This window comes from Xenopus tropicalis, chromosome 8 (assembly GCF_000004195.4).
Source record: "Xenopus tropicalis strain Nigerian chromosome 8, UCB_Xtro_10.0, whole genome shotgun sequence".
Lineage (NCBI taxonomy): Eukaryota > Metazoa > Chordata > Amphibia > Anura > Pipidae > Xenopus > Xenopus tropicalis.
In genome coordinates, this window is record NC_030684.2 from 98,918,960 (window position 1) to 98,935,623 (window position 16,664).

A 16,664-nucleotide genomic window follows, 5' to 3' on the forward strand; every position below is an offset into this window, starting at 1 on the left:
GTGATATTCATCACAAATTCCATTATGTCGAATCACACAAATATAATCCATTGGAAAATGCCTGCAGTCTATGTTAAGATATGTTTTTTTTTTTAAATGCAGAGCAATTCTGTTTAATTTTCCTTGAACAAGTTATGAAGGGCCTATACAGGCATGCCTGTATTTTAAATTACAGAGTGCTGCCATATTGCTTGCATTTTCCATTTACTGTAAAATAAAATAATTTATTTGTTATCATTAGGGGGTGCTGTTTCTAAAGGTCCCACTGAAATCCATGTAGGATTCTTCAGACTGTTGGTGGTTCTGATGTCTGACAACTTGCAGGCCTGGACTGTCAATCTGTGGATTCTGGCAAATGCCAGAGGGTCTGCTGTAAGATGCTGTAGACATCCACTATTTATTTGACTGATAGGGGGCTATTTGGGTCTAAGTGTACTTGAAATGCCAGGGCCTGTTTTGCATCATAGTCCAGACCTGTGCAGAAGCAAACAGACAGCAATTCTCCCTGAATACCAGGCGTAATCCCACTGTCAGAACTCAGGTGTAAGACCTCTCCTCCAGACTGGCAACCTGTGGATTCTGGAAAAATGCCAAAGGTATATGGCATAGACAGATGCCATAGACAGTTACTCTTTAGTGGGCAAGTTGGGGGCGGGGGGGGCTGTTTGGGCCTCTGTACTTGAAATGCCAGGGCCTATTTTGAATCCCAATCTGGACCTGATCACATGGAAAGCCTATGCAGGGCTGTAAACACAGACTGTAGTCACAGCGAAGACCCAAAGTGAAGGTATTTCCACCTAGACTGACATCTGAACAGGTCTGGAGATCTCTTGGATAGGCAATTATTTTGTAAACAGATATTGGCCAATGAGATTCTGTTCCTCAAGTGACTTCTGTGATCCTGGAGCCTGTGGCAAATATCCCTATGCCCTACCCTAAAACTGTCCCTGCACATAGCTATGCCACTTGCCATAATGTTGCTTTTAGTGAAATATGTCTCTCCCTATATCCCAAAAGTATAAAATCTCATAGGGATTTGTAACTCCTAAAAAGGTAGTGTTGCATGGGGTGCTTTCAGCTTATTTAAGTGCCACATCAGTATGCTTTACCAGGCAATGGGCAAACGCTGGCACAGGTGCTTGTTAGGTGATTCTAGTGGAAGTCTTTATTGGGGGGGGGGGGGCAGTGTGGTGCTGCATTTGTAGGCTACCTACAATGGTGGACCCCATGTGCCATCCACAATCTTTTATACCCCTGAGCCACATTTATCATTGGGGGGGGGAGCACCCCAAGCATGAGAAAGGTTTCTGGGGGTGCCAATAAAAGCTATAATTTGCTACTTAATAGCCCCTATGTGAGCTGGCAGCCTACAGAAGGCTCTGTTTGGCATTATACTGAGCCAAAAATTTGCCTCCTAACCAGAAATTCAAAAATGAGCAACTGCTTTGAGGCCACGGGGAGCAACATTCAAGGGTTGGGGAGCAACATGTTGCCCCCAAAGCACAGGTTGGGAACACTGCTCTGAGGCATCCTTATAGAAAACATGCATTAAAAAAACATTTATAAAAACAATCAATTTAAGAAAAACAGTCTGTGAAGTAAATTAAACTCATTTTCCCTGCCATTCTTATATCAGAATCACATGCTTGTATTCACCCGCGGGTAGGTCATGGCTACTTTTCCATTTGCTGTAAATTTATGTGCCTCTTCCTCAGAGAGAAGCGTTTGAACAGCTGCAGTCAGTTAGTCTGACCCGTGGCCCTCCTCTCCTGAAATTTATTTTAAGGCCAAAAGAAAACAGCAAAAACTCTCTTAAGTCCTAACCCATTAAACATATCAAATGAACAAAAGACAACACAGTCTGGCCCGCAGTTACCCTGGTCATCTTTGATTTTGAGCCGGCCTGCAATATTCTAGCTGCAGCCAAATGTTTGCTTAGGGACACAGGGTCTAAATAACTTGTGAAACAGGTGTGTAAAAGCCCCCAGAACTAGTGGTTTGGCCCATCTCTGAAGGAATGGCTTACTTATTGTTACAGAGTAAAACACAGAAACCCTGCTATGCATGCATGGTACCTTAATACTAATACTAGATTGGCTCCACAGATTCCTGCTGCTGAAATACACAAGAAAAGCTGCTATACATCCTTTATCTGATTACCCACAATTCCCACTCGTCCACTAATTCTTCCTTGTTTATTGCACAGGAAAAGCTACTATATAGGATTTAAAGGGATAAACTATATTTCTCAAGTGCCCCATGTAACTGTTATGGTTTATTCTTGTCTACATACAGTGCAGCAGGAATGCAAGTGCCAGGTTGGGAAGATAATAATCCTCTTTATCTGATGCCTGAGTATAGTATAGTATAGTATTTATATGTAACCAGTATGTGTATAAGCACTTCTATTGTACAGCAATGCAGAATATGTTGGTGCTTTATAAATACTTGTTAAAACAATAGAAGTTAAAGTACAAGCTTAGCTGTGGGAAAGGACTCCGGGTTATCCTGAAATAGGATTTGGAGAGCCTGTGTAAAAGTAGCTATTGCTTTGGCCAGCCATAGTTCCCAGGCAGCCCTTAATAGGGGCCCTTCTCTGTCCTGTCATTTCTGTCCCAGACCCACCTCAGTGGGGGGAAGTTTAAAGGGAAACCATGTGGCTGGGAAATGGGAAGATGAGCTGCTGCCCCCTCCCTTCCCTGCTGCTGATGGAGTCTCCCAGGCTCTTTCCTGAGTGATTAGTCTGTCCCGTCCTGGGCTGCTGAAAGGTGCCGCCTCCAGTCCCGACCCTCACACCAGGCATAACTCTCCCATTGGCACCCAGGGAAAGGCTCACTATGGCCGGGAATATCACTTAGTGACCAACGTGCTGTACTGCTGTATGGGGCGCAGTGTCTGCCTTGCTTATTTGCTTGCTATGGACTAATACACAGGGGCCACATTGCCATAGGACCGGCCCTGCCATACAGTCATGATACCAGTGCCGGGGAGTGCGGACTATGGACAACGTTTGGGACTGCCGGTAAGTGGCACCCACTGCTGCCCCCTTAGCTCATCTGGATCCAGTGGAACCTGGGAACATGGGGCGTTTGGTGCTTATGCTGCAAAGTTTCACTATGAAAGTGCAATAGAAAGGTTTGAAAAAAATAGGGCAGCGGTGTAATGAGTGCAATCTGTGCGTATAGGTACCTGCTATGGGGCAAATAGCGGCGCTTATGACATGTGCCACGCAGTACATATAGCTGTATGTCTCTTCTGCAGGTCTCAGACAGACTGTCCGGCCGGGAGGTACCACCGTGCCCAAGGAAGAGGCTACAGTCCGCGGATGAGGCTCTGAGAGGCAGTCGGCCGCCTCCGGAGGGAGCAGGGGCATCCTCTGTATCGGAGGGGGCAGTGCCCGGGGAATGGTGCCCATATTGCCAGGCAAAGCTGGCTGAGTTGAAGAAACAAGCTCTGAGACTGGCGATACCCGGCTGTGCCACAGTAAGTACCCTGGGAAGTCCCGTTGATGCTTTGTTTGTTTGTTCATCCGAGCACTTCTGAAGTGTGTCTGCTCTCTCAGCGCAGGTACCAGAATAGCCGGAGCGTACGCAATGTGCGTAAGGTACCTGGAGAGGATGCGCCATTCAGTCTACGGTGTTGCTTAAGCCCTTAGTCATTTAGAATCCGTGTAGTGCATTTTGCTTTGGGATTGACACCCAGTACCCCTGGGTTATTGACCTGACCTCATTTACAGGCAATTCTGGTGAATACAAGCTGCATATGATGGCGTCCTGTCACTGCCTTTTCTGACCTTTTACTTCATTACCTAGGGGTAAAGGAGCTCATATGTGAGTGACAGCCCTCATTTCCCTCTATTATTTTATACAACTATTAATGAACAAGCCAGCAAGGTGGCATTTTAGCCTTTACAGAGCTACAGCTGCTGGCTATCTGAACAATCTGGGTGCTGTAGTTTAGGAACAACTTGTGTTGCTGGTCATGACTGATGGAAATGATATCAGAGCTGTCAAGCTTCTATTCAAAGCTATTACCTTAAGGGGCAGCCACATTTACTTCTGTGAGATTGTCCCAGGAGGAATTGATAAACATATATTTATTACAGTCTTTATTCCCCAAGGTTGTTGGGGTGGTATTAATAAGAATTTACTGTGCTACTCAAAAAATTCTAGTTATGCAACTTCTACACCTGTTGGAAATGGTGGAAGTTCAGCAACAACTGGAAGCCAAAAGGGTGATAAATATATATCTCACCAGCAGCCAAGGGGGCAAGCTGCTTATCTTCACCGGGCCAACTAGATGGCGCTTTTCATTGTTTACGACTGATTTCAAGGTTCTGAAAATTCAGCTTTATAGTCAGACTATATTCAGTATTTTGGTGCATCACAAGTTTCTTTTTGTATTATGCCATAGGCTAGTTTCTGCAGGTTTAAGAGCTTCAGACTTGACAGCTTGGAAACTAAAAAAAAAAAAAAATCACTTTTGTAAGAGCAATTTGAAGGCTCTAGATATATATAACATTACTTTTTGGTGTTTTCATAAGCTTGACAGCTGACTTGTGCAAATAGTAATGAACAGTCTGATAGCGCTTTTATTGGTGGGGTTACTATCATAACTAAAATATAATCTGTGTCATGACAGGTTTAGTGAGATATAGAAAGGAATGAGAAGTGATATAAAAATGGTATAAGATAACCATAAAATTACAGGTTTTATTATGATATTAAAGGAGTGGTTCACTTTAGTTAACTTTTAATATGTTATTGAGTGGCCAATTCTTAGCAACTTTTTAATTGGTCTTTATAGTTTTTAAATTATTTGTCTTTCTCTTTTGCCTCTTGACAACCATGTTGGTTGTTGCCATGTGTCAAGAACCACTGGATCACCCCTGTTTCCAATTTAATATCTGTCTAATGAAGGTAACAGCACCCCCCCGGGAACAAAAAGAAAAATGGTTGCCCTGTTATTGTTTCTTCCTGTTACTTTTTGTTTAGGCCTTCCCCTGTACATTTTCAGCCTGTTATTCAAAACATTGCCCCGGGTTCTAGGCTAAAATAAGACCCTAGCAACCAGATAACAACTAAAATTCCAAACAGGAGCCAGTGAAAAAAGTAAAACACTTAATAAAACAACAAAATAAAAAATGACCAATGGCAGATTTTCTCAGAATATCACTACTAATGTCTACATCATACTAAAAGTTACTTTGAAGTGAACTACCCCTTTAATTACAAAACTCATTATTGTGTGTTATGTAACCTATTAATATATTTCTCTGTCCCTATTTGTACTCAATATACTCAGATTTGATTCTCCATCATTACTTGAGCAGTACTCTCTTATATATGGGAATATGTCCTTGTCTGTCTTTTATTTCTATGCCCAGCCATGCATATTACAATGTAAATGACAGCAGGAGAGGGCATATTTTGGAATGAACTTGCAGAATTGCAGTTTTGGAGTATTTGCAGTACAACGGGCCAGGAAACATGACTAAACCAAAGGGCGTCTATGAATCATTATCGCATTCTTAGGCGGACAAGCATAATCTAGCTCTGTTGTTAGGATTATCTCCTAAGGCTAGGGAAACTGGCAAATGCTCCACTATAAAAGGCTGAGTAAAGTAAAGCTCATTTTATGGCTTTTCTAGGTGCTTACAAGATTTGTACATTTTCCCAACACAGCACAATCCATTCTGCTTGACAATAAATGGTCTGCTTAGACCTGCATCGCTTTTCCATCTTTGCTTTTCTTGGCCATGCTTTCTTAGTTCACTCATACCTATAGATTGCCCAGAACACTGCTATAGGTAGAACTTTGTTGTCGGTGTAGTGAGTAGAGTCCATCACAGCTTAAGTGGCTCCCATGTTGCAATTCAGCACCAAGAGCTTGTGCATATTCACGGAATTGTATTTACAGTTTTTTTGGGGATCTTAATGAATTGCGAATGCTCAGTTATAATATATTTTGGAGTGTCAGCTAGCTCAATGTTTGGACCCCATGGACAATTCATTATGGGTGGTAGTTCCGCTCTGAGGCTTCTTTGTTATTGCAAATTGCTTTTTTTCTTTTTAGCCTTAAATTTCTTGTCTCAAGCTACAAAGCATCCCTTTCTATATTAATACTGCATGTTTAAATAATGGCCATTACTCTGCCTGGGTTTTTTAAGCGAGTTGAACATATGACTAATGAGCATTTTAGTAAGACTTCTAGCATCCCAAAAACACAATTGTTCCCAGACTGTGGAGATGGCCTTCCTAGGGTGGCCCAGAACAAGTGAACATTGACATGAGAACCTATTTGTCCTGTTACTAATGTAGGCCTAGCTTTAAGATTAATTATTGTAAGATTTAAGGTAAACACTTTTTCAGTGAACTGTAGCAAGGTTTTGATATATCACCTTGTTATGAGCCAGGTGGGTGTTTAACTGAAAAAGTCTAACAACCACTGCCCTAACAAGACCAAGTGGGGAAGGAGAGAGCAAATTACACATCCTGAACTCTCATTTTACCATGATATAGCTGTGCTATAGTTAGGACTGGGACCGTGTTTGGAATTCACTATGAACTTACCATTAAATCATGTTGTATTCTTGCATATGCCTTTACAGGTTAAATAAGTTTAGCATATGCAATGTTTATAGTGGAAGGTTTTAATGTACATATGAGTAGAAACAGCTGGATCTCATATGATTTCAACCCCTTTAAATCAGGTCAGTGCCTTCAGCCTTTGTTCTGTCAGTGCACAGTCTTAAAACCAGCAAAGTGCTTTGTTGTCAGCTCTTTTTAGAATTCATATATATCACCCAGGAACAACCAGTTCCCTTTACTCTTTGGCCAATGTTCTTTCATTATCATTTTGTTTTAATTTTCTTTCTATTCTGTGTTGATTGGCATTGAGCAGTAGAAAGCTCACAGATTGGCTGGGTTGCAAAAGATTATACCTTAAATGACCCAATATCCATGCAATGATTTGAGAAAGAAATGAACTCTGTCTGTGCCAACAGGGAGAAATGGACCAGGGCAGTCTTTCAGTATCTGTGCCAACATGTGGAGCACAGGCCATGAACTGGAATCCTTTAGTCTGGTCACTTTTTAGAGCTTGGAATGAATATCAGCTTTGCTAATTTTATTCTATTTGCTAGTGTATGTCTCCCTCTACCTTAAGTATATGGAAACCTGTCACAGTGTATATTAGAATGATTCAAAGTGGCATTTTGTGATTTTGGCTCAGGAAGGAAGCTAGCCTCACCCTTTGACATTGGAATAATTCATTTATTTAGCCAGTAATAATGCTGACTGTGTACATGGTACTGTGGAGCAAATTAATCATTAGAAATTCAACAAAGGGGAAAGATTTATTCTTATTATTTGTTTAGAGATTTAGACCTGGAACCCCAAGTATTTATTCTCCATTTGTTCAATTACCCTTAATTCTCATCAAAAAGCTGTCTGAGGATGCTGGGAGTCTGCATTCAGTTCAGTACAGGTTAGAATTTTCTTTTCAAGTAAAGCGACTACAAAGCAACTGTGGTATCTTCTAGTGGCTCTGGTTGTCCCTCAGCCCCATGCTTTAAGTGAAGGAGTGCCCTTACATATTTAATTTAGTCTTACTGTTTAAACATATACATATAGAATAAATACCCTGCAATATTCTGTAATGCTCTCTCCTTTGATATAGAGAACAACCTAGGTCAGTAGGCTCATGTTTGCTCACAGAAGCCTGGAATGATTGTTCTGTAATGGCTGTGTGCAATCTTTCCTGTTTATGTTGTGCGCAGTGAGGCAGAAGATATGTCTGATTAGAGAACAAACTGGATGATGCCAATCAAGAATCAATTATCTGCTTCAGATCTTATCACTTGTGTGACACTTGTACAAGCTGGCACAGACAAATGTAAGCGAATACGGCTCTGACTCATCACCACCGGCTGCCTGTGGTTTCATTGACTGTTTTCTTTAGGGTTTTTTATTTGGAAATGCAGGGTTTACATTTCTTACATACCCATGTGAAAAACCTCTGTAGGAAGGAGTTTTTTTCTTTTGGATAGTCATTTGGAATTGGAAGTATCAGGTGGCAATATGTGGTTTACTTGAAGTTTATGGTAGTATTGTTTACTATTACTGAACAGAGGTTCTGGCATCTTCTAGCATGGGGGTCTCTAACTTTTAACCAGCGAGCCACATTTAAAGGGGTTGTTTACCTTTGAGTTAACTTTTAGTATGATGTAGAGAGTAATGTTCTAAGACAATTTGCAGTTGGTTTTCATTTTTTATTTGTGTTTTTTTATTCTTTTTGTTCAGCGACTTCTCAGTTTGGCATGTCAGCAGTTATCTACTGCTAGGGTTTAAATTACCTTAGCAACCAGTTAGTGGTTTGAAAGAGAGACTGATATATGAATATGAAAGGACCTGAATAGAAAGATAGGTAATATAAACTTACGGTGCAGTTTCCCAGCAAACCTTGCTGTTTATGGTGTCAGGATAGTTACTTGCTTGTTCGCTAACCTATGCAACAGTTTAGACTAGAGAATTGGCTGTCTCCTGTTCACCTTGTAGTTACCAATCGCTGTCATTGTCCCTACCATAGACATTGGCAGTGCTGCTCTTTCCCATATGTAGATCCCCACTCGTGCCATTGCCAAAGTATATAGTTAGGGCGAAGACAAATTATTTTAGGACCATGTGCGGGCTCAGAATTATCGTCCCAATAGTCTTTGTGCCATAGCGATTAGTCATTTATTCAATCGGACAGGTTAGAAAATTTTGGTTGGTTATGGGTAAAATCTGCGCATGTATTGTGTATCTAAAGATATCCTTTGTGGGATTTACAATGCATTTCAATCTGAATGTTAGTTTTAGATTGCTGCATGTACGATTGATATTGTCGGAAGAAGACTGAAATCTGAACATGGCGAGCTGAACACTTCTTCAATCCATTGTGAAGAAAGTTGCCCCTGAGGCTTTGGTCTTATGAACCCCTATATGTAGCATGTGGCCAATATGTACTTCAAAACAGCAGAAGTGCATTCTAGATAATATTTTAAGGACTGCTTAAAATGGTATCTGCTTTGTTTACCACTCTTATCTCCTAGAGTACGTCTTATCAGTTTGAAGTAAAGTAGAGGGAAGGAAGAGTTTGCACTCTGCTATAAAACCTTGTAATCTAGTGCCATACAGGCAGGTTTCCATAGAATGATATTAGCTCTTAAAGTGCCCACCTAAACTGGGGATATCAGATTCATTTGATTGTTTGGCCCTGGGGGTATAGGAGCCATCAGAGCGAGGACTGCATTAATGTGACAAAATATGCTGCAAAAACACAAGGTAAAAGGCAACAGATAATGCTGAGCTAACATAAATGCAAACTTCTCTATTAGTTACAACTCTATCTACTCTGCTGCTCACTTTATGTATTTTGATGCATGTATCTCTATCCCACACAAAATTAAACTGGGCACAGTAAAACTGATTTTTCTTCAATGGCTTTATGTTTTTCAGAAGATCTTTATACTTGTGTAGACTCATCTCTGTCCTTTGTGTTCCAGCATATTTCCCTATTATTTTGCTATTGGAAATGCTAGGGGAAGTACTATGGAAAATGCAAACCCTGCTTCTACCTTGCAACTTAAGTGCTATACAGTGCTATATAGTGTGAGTGTCTCAGTAACATTTGGCTCTTATCCACCCACCATTATAACTTCCTTGATGATTCTTTTGTTTGTATTCCTGTTACATATCTCTATGGTAAATGATGGCACTTAACTATAGAGATAACTAGGTCCCAGTTTAGCAAGTAAATTAGAACAGTCCTTGTGATGTTTAACAGAATAAAGCTGGCCATACACGTGGCGATCTGACGATGTTTCGTGCGACCATCGCCACAGTCAGGGCTGAAACAGCAGATAAGGAGGTAGAAACAATAGGATTTCTACCTCCTTCTGCCGATTCAGCCCTGACAGCAGATTTTGGTCAGGCGTCAGGCTTCCTGCGATATCAGTCGACTCGCCGACATGCCATACACACACCGAATATCGTACGAAACGAGGTTTCGTACGATAGTATCGGTGCGTGTATGGCCAGCTTAAATCCGACTGTGTGTGGCGGATCTGACGATGTTCAGATCGCCACGTGTATGGCCAGCTTAAGAGTCTGTAGCACCAACTGGCCCTACTATTTCCATTTTTTCATTGTGGGTGGAGACACACACATTTTAGTACAACAATATCTGATGGGTCGCATATTATATCTTAATATATCTACTTTTTTTAGGCACAAACTGTACCTGTTACACCAGTGGCAGCTTTGCCTAGGAACAGGTGGCAAACCTAATCAATGTGGGTAGGAAGGAGACTATGATGTGAGAAGAATGGTGACATTAGTGCTGATACTATACTGAGGCAATAGTTGCTTCATTATTATTGGGGGTCACCAAGGGAATGCTTCTAGCAGGTAGTGTCTCAGCTGATACAGTTTCATGTGGCGGCGACCAAGCAGATGTAAAAATTTACAATTTTAACTGTAGATACTTATGTATTAGGTTAATGATCATGCTAATTTGCCAGAAGCACAGAGATTCTCACTTTAACTTAGTGATTAAATTTCATGTTTGCCTTAGCTTTAACACTACATCAGGGAGAGGCAATGTTCAACAGCGTGTTTCCAAGGACTCCAAGGCAAACTGTCAGGGAAATCCCAAAACTGTGCTTGCAATACACCTTTCTCCTTTGTGCTTTGTAACTAAGCTGGGCATCTGCTATTCTTATTCTGTAAAGCCTGCCGTTCCTAGCAAGTGCACTGCATTATATTACATACAATAGACCCAGCATTGTTTTAACAAACAATGCAATTTTTCCTGCTAGCAAAAATCTGGGCAAAATGGGGTCTGCAAAGGAAACCAGCACTTCTTGACCTTCATTTGAATTAAAATATTTCCTGCTCTATGATTCTAATATTCCAGTGAGATCTATATATAGTGTTTTTATGGCATATTGTGCTGCAGGTTGTTGGATTGTAAGGTTTCGGTTTAAATCTCCGGCCACATTCAGGAAGCAAAACAAAGTTTTGAAGTGAAATGATTCTTCATTCATGGCTTATGAATAATATCAGTGTCAGGGTTGTATTTAGTATGGAGTACTTACTTTTATAGAGTCAAACAATGCACAGATTCTTTCAATGCCTTTTATCTGTAGAAGGCTGTAATGGGCCCTATCATTTGCTGGGTGGCCAAGACATTTTTATCATGGGAACTCACACTTGCTTTCTGGAGATTTCCTGGGTCTTGCCCAGGTGCACAGTTTTATAGGCCTGTCCTGTGGGGTCAGCTTGTGTGGTCTTGATTGTGTGGGTCTTAAAGGAAACCTCTTTGATAACAACTGATGATGGGTAAATTAATCCCCTCACCATTATATTTTAAGCTCTGCAACAAATACTTAGAATGTAATATCTGTCACTGAGTTAAACCCTTGACAGTCTTGTTCAGAGATAGGGTTACAAATACAAAAACCTACATTGTTGTAATGGGTAGTTGGCCTTCTAGGTAAGGGATAATGACTGTCATATGACAGAGGTAAGACAGACCTTCTCTGTTCTATTTTAGAGCATTTGACTTTTCAGATCTTTCATTAACAAAGAAAATAGGAGGAGGGGTTTGCACTCGATGTACATACCCCAGCATTGTCAGTTTCTTGGTGAATATTTCAGTTGGGAAACAATTATATTCCATACAAATCTACTTAAAGGATTTCTGTAGGGACTAAGCTCATTGATATCTTTCAAGGTGGTTTTATGGTCTTAGTGCACCTGGGTTAAAAGTTGAACAATCAGATAATAGATGAAAGGCCCCTCAGTTTCTCTTCTTACATGGCTGACATTCACAGAATCCATTGATAGAGTACACAACAGCTGAGAATTGTATATTCTGCTGGCAAAAGTGTTGTTGTGTTGTGTATGTATAGTGTTGTTGTATAGTATGTGTATAGCATATCTAGCATCATCAGCTTTTAACCCTGTCAGAAGTTATATTATTGTTACTGTGTACAGTATGTACCCCCCTTAATAGATATTGTTATTAAATGATGGTTATATATGTGCCCTAATACTCCATGGAGCTAATTTACTTACATAGGTGCTATACTGTACCCATAGCAACCAATTAGAAAATAATTTTGATACAAGTTAGAAAATGAAAGCATAGATCTGATTGGACCAATTATGTCATGCTGAGTTACAAAAACAACTAAAAAACAGGTTGTAATTTGTGTTGTGAAATGATACAATAACCTAAAAGTTATCGAGCATGAATGCATTTGCCTATGATGGCAAAAAAGGACAATAAATAGAAAAATTCCCAACACACCATTGCCTCTTCTGAGCTTGGTGCTCAGTATGGAGGGTTTACAGCCTTCCAACATATAGGACAAAATACTGGCAAAATACAAGCCTCTTGTTTGATATAGAGAGAAAATCAAGCAGCCCACTTATAATAATTGTGTTGATTCATTGAGTGAATATTATTTAGTGCTAGCATTAGAAACGTAGTGCTTTCTGCCTATAGCTCAAGCAAACCTGATTTCTTTTTCTATACAACCTGCAGGGAAATGCTCTTAATACATCACTTATATAGGTTTCTGGAGTCGACATGCAAATGCCACAATTAAAGTCATTTGCTATGTGCCCAGGGCCAGGAATAATATTATTAGTCTCCTAGCAATTAGTTATAAAATTATGAAAATTCCATATTTTATTCATAGACGTATCTTATTCCTGTACATTTTTCAGCAGCTGAATAATAAATATGCTCAGAAGAGATATATTGATGGAATACAGTTTAATCTGGAAATGTAAGATATCATGTTTTATTGATAGAAATGTTATATGAGTTTTATTTAGACAGATTTATAGTTTTTAATTACCCTGTAAGTTGTGTTCCACTGCTTCACTTTCTGTCGGGATATCATGGTAATCTTTTATCCACACTCACCTCTGGCCTTGACGGAATGTATGGTGACCAGTTATGGGCTTTAATAGCAGTAAATGTGCTATGTGTTCTTTCTTGCCTGGAAAATCAATAACATTTCCCTGATTAAAAGATGCCCTTTTCAAAATGGCATACTTTGATGGCTTCTTTAAAACTAATGTTTAGAAACACCAGATTTAGAGATTGTCTTGTTTCTGCATAGCACCATCATTTCCTCTGTATCTTCCAGAGGTAGGGTCTGGGCCAACATCTGCCCTCACATTTACATAGAATTACTATGTTGTCGCTACAGAACTCAAGGGTATACACATAACTTTAGTTTCCCCATACTTGCATATATAGAGCCCAGATTTCCTCTTTTCAGCCTTGTTTTGTCAACTGTATATTTAGTACTTTCAGTATTATCAATGGACCGCAGCATTTCTCTTAGTGAGACTTGATACTCGCTCTTTCATGGAACAGCATTCAGGTTCTTTCAGGCACCTCATATTCAACTTCATTTTATTTATATGTTGCCAAGTTCCCTAACAATCTGGGCTGTTTTGCCCCTAAACTACAGCACTATTGTAATTAGGCATTTTAGTGTTCCCAGGCTATATTCTGTTTACTATTGTAGAGCTGGCTTTTCAAAAGTTCCTTCCTGTCCTTGTCATGCTTTCTTTCCCACAGCTAATCATTCTGTAAAGCTCGTTATGAAAACCAGTTAACTTTAAGGACACTTTTAAGGACACCATGGCATTGAAATGAGCTTATATTGATATGAATTGATGCTCATGTGCAGCACTTTGCCTTTTATCTGAAATTCCTGAATATCCTGTCTCACGTCTGCCTCTGGGTTGTATTTGCTGTAGCTTGGCAAATTGAAGTGTGCCTATTGTTAGAGATATTTCAATTGCTGCAGCTCCCCAAACGTATTTAAATTCAAAACCACAAGAATATGCTGGAGATTTATTGCAATTGCTAGATCTGGATGAAAATAGATTACCTGGCTTATATGATTATAAAACCAGGGCATGATAAATATTCTCCTTAACGGACAATTATACCTTCAGAATGAATACTTTACCAACACATAGCTTATATCATATTAAGTGGCCTATTAACGAATCTTACCAAACTGGAATATGTATGTAGCTATCAGTAAATATTGCCCTTTTACATCTTTTCCCTTCAGCTACCATTTTGTGATGAACTGTGTGCTCAGAGATCACATGACAGGGAATAATGCAGCTCTAGTAGTGTGGGAGGAAAATATTGAACTATATCCATTAATTGGCTGATGTGACCCTAACATGCATATGTGCACCCTGAATTGTATGATCCCTGGAGGAGGCCGTTTCCCTTTATTGCCAGTGGAAAGGCATTTCAGAGAGGTTAGTCGCCTCCCTGTGTGCTGTTGCCCTTAGTTTATACTGTATTTATATCAAAGGGTCTCAAAATCTGTAAAACTAGATTCTTATGCAATAACCCAGAGCCTAGAGTGCTCGCTGTTTACTTCCTGCTCACTGTATATTCCCTCAAACTAAATTTATCAAAGCAAGAGAAGAACTCATGTGGGGGTTAGACTCTTAATATACATTAAATATGACCAGACAAATAACAGTGTCTCACAAAAAAGCAGTGTATTGTGCATGCTGAATAAAAAAAGACAAATGAAGAATAGAAATGATTATTTGTTTTATATTAGAAGGAAGTTTTGTTTACTTTATGCTCTCGGAAATATGCAGATGCTAGAAGGAACTCATTGTGGTGTGCACAACGCATTTTGTGTGAAAACACACAATTTAGCACTTTTTTAGACCAACCCATCTCTCTAAGTTATTTAAAATGGATGAACAAAAAGAACTGGCCAACAAGAAATTACAGGGAATGTTATGCTTGTGAAATCCTGTTTGATACCAGTTTATTGTATATAATATGTAACCATGCATTTACAGAATTTCTATACAATTTGGAATATTATTAGAAAAACTGTAAGATAGCTGTGTGTAGGTTGTTGTCCTGAGTGAACTGAAGAAAGATGTGATCCAACATTGATTGGCTGAAATTGAAAACTGAGCCAACTGATGACCTGATAAGGTCCATGTATTGCTGAAATTAGACAACTGGGAATTGCATGGGTCAACAGTTCTATGTAAGCCATATCATATATCTATATATGTGTGGCCAGACTGTGCAAATATGTGACTGATCAGATTATATAGTTAATAATGTAGCCCAAAGGCCTGTCTTCAGTTATAATTGATACCTAATGATGCCACTGGACTTGTTAAGTCTGGATTAACGTTTGGACAGTAGCATAGTTAACTTGAAATCTACTGGAGGTTGTGATGGTTGCTGTGAACTCAGGGAATGTTTTAGAGGAAAATAGTTATAATGTTTTGTTTAAAGAGGCAGTTTGAATTCTCTAACAGGTGGCAGACACAACACTTGCTAAAAATTCCACTTGCTGTTGTTGGAAAGAACCTGCGGTTACAGTTGCGCATTGTGGCATTTTCCGTTCTTTGGCCTAAGTATCAGAAAGGAATTCTGTGAAATGTGTATCCTGTGGCATAGGGCTGTTGGGCCTCTCCTCTGTTCTGGGACAGTAATCTGTTATACCAACATGTTTGCTGTCTGAGTCCCATTTTAATGATGATGTCATACAAAAAGTGTCTGTAAAGCTCTTATGTGGTCTGGGACCATATACAAAGATGCTTGAGGCTATTGCATCTGTCCCACAAACTCCAGTCTGACAGCCTGGCTTTAGCATGGTATTGTTTCCCACATGTATTTCATTTATCAAATGTTCTCCAGAGTAAGAAACACAGATCTATTCTGTCTGGAATAAAAGAATGATTATCTTGTAGATGAAATAGTTTTCTTTGCCCGATAAAAGACAGGGCTATGAACTAGTCATAAGGCCAAAATGAGTGGCTGTAATACTCTCTATACAGCTAACACAATACAAGCACATATACAATACCTCCGTCAGAGCTGCATGAGTTTAAGATGAAACTTTTAAACATTTTAAGCTAGTTCAAATATTCTTTTTTCCCGGTATTTCCAGGTATTGCCATCTAAATAAGTTTTTTCCATCACATATTAACATAATCAGCCACCATGCCAATCCCTAATTTCAGCATATCTTTACCGCACCATTTTCTTTTTCCATATATGACATCACTGAAAGGGGAAACTGTCTGCTGGACAGGTTGAAGTTTGCCCAATCCATCAATGTTTAACCTCTTGGCTGTGTTTCACAGAAAGAATTTCCTATTCTGTCTCTGCTCAATGTGATTTTTTGGCATGTGTTATATCAAACTGTTTAGGCAACGCTTCTCTTTCCTGATTCTGTTGTTAACTCAGGAAAAACAGTAGGTCATGATGAGAAACGCCCAGATCACGGCTTGTTTTAAATAGAATAACACATTTGAAACTCCACGGGAGCATTTGGCTACAGCTTTCCTAAGTCCCTGGACAGCAGTGAAGGGGATGTGCTTGTGAATAGAAATGGTTGCTGTGAAGAGCTGATTTTATGGTCTTTTCAACTTCAGAATAGGGCTCAGAAGGATCTAAATTGTACCATGCTCAATGTCAATGGTATTTGTGCTTTATTTCTTCAGATGACGTGCTCTCTTTCTTACCATTTTTACTGGTCAATGGTAACTGTAATGGTAACAACATTCCAGATGACATTTGTGGGA

At 39.7% G+C, this 16,664-nt stretch overlaps 1 protein-coding gene across 3 annotated transcripts in view; it reads left to right on the forward strand.

Annotated features, from left to right (window-relative positions):
* Window positions 1–16,664, forward strand: part of kif26a (kinesin family member 26A) — an 89,038-nt gene that overhangs the window by 8,479 nt on the left and 63,895 nt on the right. For 2 of the 3 annotated variants that reach the window (XM_004917188.4, XM_004917189.4), the window contains exon 2: window positions 3,262–3,483. In XM_004917188.4, coding sequence (XP_004917245.2) covers window positions 3,262–3,483 — 222 coding nt within the window. Of the gene's footprint in view, window positions 1–2,673; window positions 3,023–3,261; window positions 3,484–16,664 lie in introns of those variants that run through there. The other variant, XM_002939734.5, reaches the window with a different exon arrangement.